Genomic DNA, 5919 nt, shown 5'->3' with positions numbered 1-5919 from the left:
TTTTTTTTTTTTTTTTTATAATTAATGTTGGAATGTCAAATTTTGTAGCATTCAGTGTCAGTCTTTCTTAGGTAAACACAGTGGATATTATTAATATGGTGGTGGGTCATTTTGGGTCATTGTCTTTTTCTTGAACAGAATTCAGAATTATTCACTCTCACTTATGGAGCTCTGGTTACTCAGCTGTGTAAGGACTATGAAAATGACGAGGAAGTCAACAAACAACTGGATAAAATGTAAGTCTGTCTTTCTCTGTTTCTCACCTATCCATCACCATCTGGTCACATTAAATCAACAGTTTACAAATGGCATGAATATTTTCTCTTTTCTTTTCTCTTTTCTAAGATTGAAGTTTAAATATTCTATGAAAGTGTAAGGAATATGTTTAGATTTTCACATGCTATAACTGCTCTTTCTATTTATTTTATGGTTGTCTAGTCACTAGTCAACATAGAGAGAGTTGTATTGTCAGTGTTTGTGCTGGGTGTAGGCTGTTATATTAGGTGTGGTGATTGTGCCATCCAGTCTGCTGAAGCTGGGTTGGGTGGTATTGAGAGTATAAAATGTGCCACTCAAGGTCTTTCGAGAGCTGTCTCTCTCCCCTCCCTGCTAAATTAATTGTGCAGCTGCAGGTTACAACCCTGGTTTTTCAGATGCATGATTATGTTCCCCACTTGGCTATACTTCTCAAATTCTATTCCACTGTTAGAGTGGATCCAGATTAAATGGATGGATGATAAGAGATTTATTTATTAAATTTTTTTTAGCAAGTTTCATCTCATGTTGTACTGCACTGGTGGGTTGCAGGGAAAATCGCTGCAAATAATAAAATGCATGTAGAATATTGTTCAGAATTTTCTTATGATTTTGAAAGAAGTCACCAAGTCTGCATTAATTTGATCAAAAATACAGGATAAAACAGTAATATCTTGAATGTTCTGAAATGTTATTACAATTTAAAATAAATGTTCTATATTTTACGATGTAATTTATTCCTTTGATGGCAAAGCTGAATTTTCAGCAGCCATTTCTCCATTGTCACATGATCCTTCAGAAATCATTCTAATATGATGATTTGGTGCTTAAGAAACATTTCTTTTTATTATCAATGTTTAAAACGCTTGTGCTGTTTAATATTTTTTCGGCAACTTTTTTCAGATTCTTTGGTGAATAACTTTTGAACAGTAGTGTACATTAGCCTTGTCGGCTTTTAAAAGGGAAGAGAAATGCCTCCCAAAACAAAATCTCCAGCATCTGTCACTTAGTGGAAGCTAGTCAAAGTTAGGCAGATGCTAATCTGAACAGGTTGAATGACTTGCACTTATCCTCAAAACTTAAAAAAATAATAATAATAATGTGACCCACACTACAATGTGTGCCGACCACAAGGTGTTTTTAGATGTCCGTTATTTTCTATAGTGTTAATTGCCCTGAAATGTCACATTACATTTACATGCAATTATTGACTTGAAGTTTTTAATATTTTTCTGCTCTTAACAGCTGTGCATTTCTCATATTAACCATCCTAATAGAATATATATATTTTTTGATTTGAATAATTTTTGTTTATCTTTTTTCTAAGGACGAGCGCGATACACGGCTCGATAGCAGCAGAGCTTTTATTATGCCACAGTCGACTGTTTCCGCTTCTTCTGGTCGTGCGTATGTGGGGCAAAACAGCACTGTTTTATACTAGATACATTTGAGTGTATTGAAAGTTCTGTTATAATGCTACTCTGTGCGTTCGTCACCTGTCTAATAAAATGCATAACATATTAAAGTGTCTTTGGGGTTTCCATGTTTTCAACAAAATAAAACCGGAAAAAATCAAGGGGTTATGACGTCATTGGCAGGCAACACAATGACACTATGGACACGGTCCGTTACACTAGTTAAGATTGCTTATTTCTCTGGATTTAAACATCCTTCAAAACATTTGGGATAATGTAAGTACACAAGTCAGCTAAATATATAACACTGTTCTAGTGGTTTTGGAATATTTTAATAAAAAAATCTTACATATTGTGCCTTTAATAGTTTTGCATATTTTGGGGCCTGTGCAATTAATTGTATTAATTCATGTTTATGTTTAAGTGAATATTTGTTGCTTTTATTTGTTGAAAAATGTTGGTACTGTGTTGTGTGGAACCCAACACTTAATTGTAAAATCTAAGCCCTGAATCAAAACCAGTTGGGAAGCTCTGGTTTAAAGATTGTGGGAAAAGCTGTGAGGATGCATGGAAAGCCCTGAGATACTTGGAGTCCAACGGTTGTGATTTAGAGAATCAGTGGGCAGCGTGTATTCTTTGGCTGAGTGGTCTTTTCATTTAAACTGTGCCTTGAACTAATCCAGTAGTCCCACTGATATTGGGTTTGGCAGCATGTCTGAAATACAATCTTTTTTCCTATTGCTTCTTTAAAGCATCTAATATGCAAGATTTGATTTTCTCTCTCTTTTTGAGTCCTTGAAGTTAAAGGGCTTTACTAAGACCTTTAAAATAAAAAGAGATTATAGCTCTTATGATTGCGTTGGCAGGTGAAATGAGGGCGATTGAAAGCGAAGTTGCTCTGACAGTGACACAGTTTCACAGTTTTCCTTCTCTTCTTCCATCCTTTCAAGGGGATACAATATCGGAGTGCGTCTGATTGAGGACTTCTTGGCTCGGTCCAGCGTGGGGAGGTGTCACGATTTCCGAGAAACGGCTGATGTCATTGCAAAGGTAACGTGAGTACTTGGAGCCAATCAGAACGCATGCTGAGCCCTCCCTTAGACCAAGCGAAAGAGAGAATCAGGAAGCAGGCAAGCATGTTAATGCGCAAGCAAGTGACTGGAATTTGAACTTCAACCTGCAGTAGCCCACATATTTTCGTAGCTTTCATCACATCTTTCTACCGTTTTTAATTTTTCAGAGTCACACAGCTTGAGAAACATCCACGCTATGCTATCGCAAAGCCAACTGGCAGGCCGTCTGTATGGTGTTAGAGTGAACCGAGACACTCGTGTTCCTCTCGACTTGTTTTCTTTGGTCTGGGAGAGCCACAGTGCTTTTTTACGAAACAATGCACCTCACCCTAAGCATATAGGGTTCACACTGACAGGATTGACGGAGCGTTCTTCCCCCTGTCCATCACCTGTCCATGCTTGCTTGGTCGCTGTCTGTCTGTTCTCCGTTCTTCTTCTGTCTGTCTGTCTTTTTCTACTCACTTTCCTCCACGTGTGTCACGTTGTTAAATGTTAATCCACAGTGCATCGGTTTGATGGGACCCTGATCAGAATCCTAAACCGATGGGTCTTAAAACAATTTTTTATTAAATCACTTTAATGAGGGTTATAATGTGAAGGATTTTGTTTAGTTGTTTATGGTTGCTAAGCAATGCAGTGACTGAGAGCATTAATATAGAATTCAAATGATGTGCATTCACAGGTGTGTGTCTTTTGGCTATTTTATGGCTTCAAACGGCACATCCATTCTGAATTTAGAATCAAAGCTATTTAATTATGGTGTTACTTATTGTGAAGCTGTGTTTGAACTGATATCTAAGGATGTAATCAAGGGACGCACAATATTTAAATTCTGTTCAATATAAGCAATAATTTATATTTTAATATTAATTAATGATTAATTAATTGATGAATAATTTTAATATTCATTCATTGTATTGTTGTCTTAAAGACTAGGAAGGAATTGCTTTAAATGCTCCAAAAAGTATCATTTTTTATAGTGTGGAATTATTTATGGACATTATAGTTATTTTTTTCTTTTACTTTAATTTTAGTCATTTTAATTTTAGTTCAAGTTTTAGTAATTTTGTTATGTGCATTTGCCATTTTATTAGTTTTGGGTTTTTCTATTTATGTTTAGCTTTAATTAATTTTTATTTAAAATGTAATTTAAAGTTGCCAATTCTAATCTTTGTTTAGGTTTTTTAACTTTAAGCTTTTCATGTATTTATATTTTATTTTCATCACAACATCATAATGTACAGTATGAAAAATAAATATAAATTTTGAGATTTGATTGAAAATTGGGGAAATAAGCTACATAAGTAAATATCCAATAGCAACTGACATCAATTAAAAATAAATAAATAAATGTACTATCGGCCTATAACCAAAATGGTGCCATGCATCCCTAAAATATCTTATTCTGCCTCCTTATAGTAATCTTATTTTTTCAGTTTGTGTCCAGGTTTCTTAAATAAAAAGAAAACATTGTCAAATCAGTAACTTTCATTTTGATATATTTAATTCTTTGGATTATCTAAAATTGTTAATAGTTAAATGGTATTTAATTTTAAAATGACTTGAATTTCCAGCAAAAATAATCAAATTGTCATATACTGTTACTGTGATGTAAAATAATCAAAATTTTGGTCTTCTTATGGCCTGTCCTCAAAACGTCTTTTCAAACTCGTACTGTGCAGTTGTGCAAAAAACAAATCATTTCAGTGTCAGAGTCGTGAATACAGCACCTAAAAAGAATGTGACAGATCTGCAAAATCACTTAATGTGGCCCTGACATCATAGATGTAGGCAAGCGAGTTAACACTCAAGAGCCTTTTTGTCTAATGTTAACAGGTAGCCTTCAAGATGTACTTGGGTATCACCCCCAGCGTGACCAACTGGAGTCCTGCTGGAGATGAGTTCTCTCTTATCCTCGAAAGCAACCCCCTGGTGGACTTTGTAGAGCTTCCTGACAACCACAGTAATCTAGTTTACTCCAGCCTGCTCTGTGGAGTGCTGAGAGGAGCTCTTGAAATGGTGAAGAGCATGTTTGTGTGAGATGAATTGATGATCTGTTAACCCTCAATTACTATTCACACTAAGGTTATTTTTCTACTGCTGCAGGTTCAAATGGCAGTGGATGTGCGATTCGCTCAGGACACACTAAGAGGTGACAATGTGACAGAAATTCGCATGAAGTTCATCAAAAGGATCGAGGAGAACCTGCCCGCTGGAGATGAATGAGGCTGAAAGACACTAACCTTTAATTTAAGAGACTTTTTTATGTTGGATTGGGAACCAAAAACTTCTGTTTTGGTCAAGAAGACCAACCAGTCCCCAAACATTCTAAGTATTGCAATGAGAGTTCATCGTCGAGAAGATTTCTCTTGATGTGTCACCAAGGTTGGCATGTTCTTTGCACCTGGTCCATGTTTTTTATTTCAGGCAAATATTTTCTCAAGTCTCTTTTTGTATGACAGTTTGTCTGTAGTGTATTTTTTGTTATTCTTTTTGCCTTTAACTCATACATACGACAAAGAAGGTTTCATTTATTTAGTCAAGTATCATAATGAGATTAAATAAGTCATCAACTACCAACAACCGTAGTCCCCTTATTTATCGTTCTTCTACTCAATAGGCCTTTGACACAAACTAATATTTACTCAAAGTTGCAATAAAGTGCTTATTTGAGCAGACCATATCACACTGCTGTTTTAATGTCTATAATGCTTGTATCGAAAACAACTTTAGATGGCTAATCTAAAACCAACATTTGAAGAAAGGGACCCATGTTCGCCAAGAACAGAACCGTAGTTTTGTGAGACGCATATGTTTTGTAGAGGGCCACTGGTGTTAAGGGGAGTCTGGGAGGGGTCTAGGTATGTAGATAATGGGACCTGTGTACGCCGAGCCTGTGGCAGGTCCCTCCACACGTATGTAATGAAGTGTCACAGCAGCCCCCATCGCCGTCTCCTTGTCGTGTATTGGCCCTTGCATCGTGGGACTGTTATTCCTACAGCGTGGCACCACGATGTGGTTAGAGTCAAACAACAATAACAAGGGCCTAATTCGTCTCAGATGTTTACTCAAGCAACGTGGAAGCAATCAGGGCCTGGAGGTTCACTGGTGCGTGTGCAGGACAGGGCTGTTTTGGGAGCCAGTGCGTTTTAATGGTGTAGCCGAGGGGTTCACGG

General features: G+C 36.6%; 1 protein-coding gene across 1 annotated transcript in view; it reads left to right on the top strand.

Annotated features, from left to right (window-relative positions):
- The window catches only part of LOC107653823 (trafficking protein particle complex subunit 3-like), an 8725-nt gene extending 3406 nt beyond the window's left edge, over positions 1–5319 (top strand). Inside the window, exons 2-5 of the mRNA XM_016440662.1 lie at positions 139–236; positions 2621–2720; positions 4580–4762; positions 4850–5319. Of these exons, the coding sequence (XP_016296148.1) occupies positions 139–236; positions 2621–2720; positions 4580–4762; positions 4850–4969 (501 nt within the window). The 3' untranslated portion in view covers positions 4970–5319. The remainder of the gene's footprint in view (positions 1–138; positions 237–2620; positions 2721–4579; positions 4763–4849) is intronic.
- Positions 5320–5919: the final 600 nt, after the last annotated feature.

The sequence above is a fragment of the Sinocyclocheilus anshuiensis genome, unplaced genomic scaffold (genome assembly GCF_001515605.1).
Source record: "Sinocyclocheilus anshuiensis isolate Anshui unplaced genomic scaffold, SAMN03320099.WGS_v1.1 scaffold223, whole genome shotgun sequence".
Taxonomy (NCBI): Eukaryota; Metazoa; Chordata; class Actinopteri; order Cypriniformes; family Cyprinidae; genus Sinocyclocheilus; species Sinocyclocheilus anshuiensis.
This window is presented reverse-complemented; position numbering and strand designations above follow the sequence as displayed.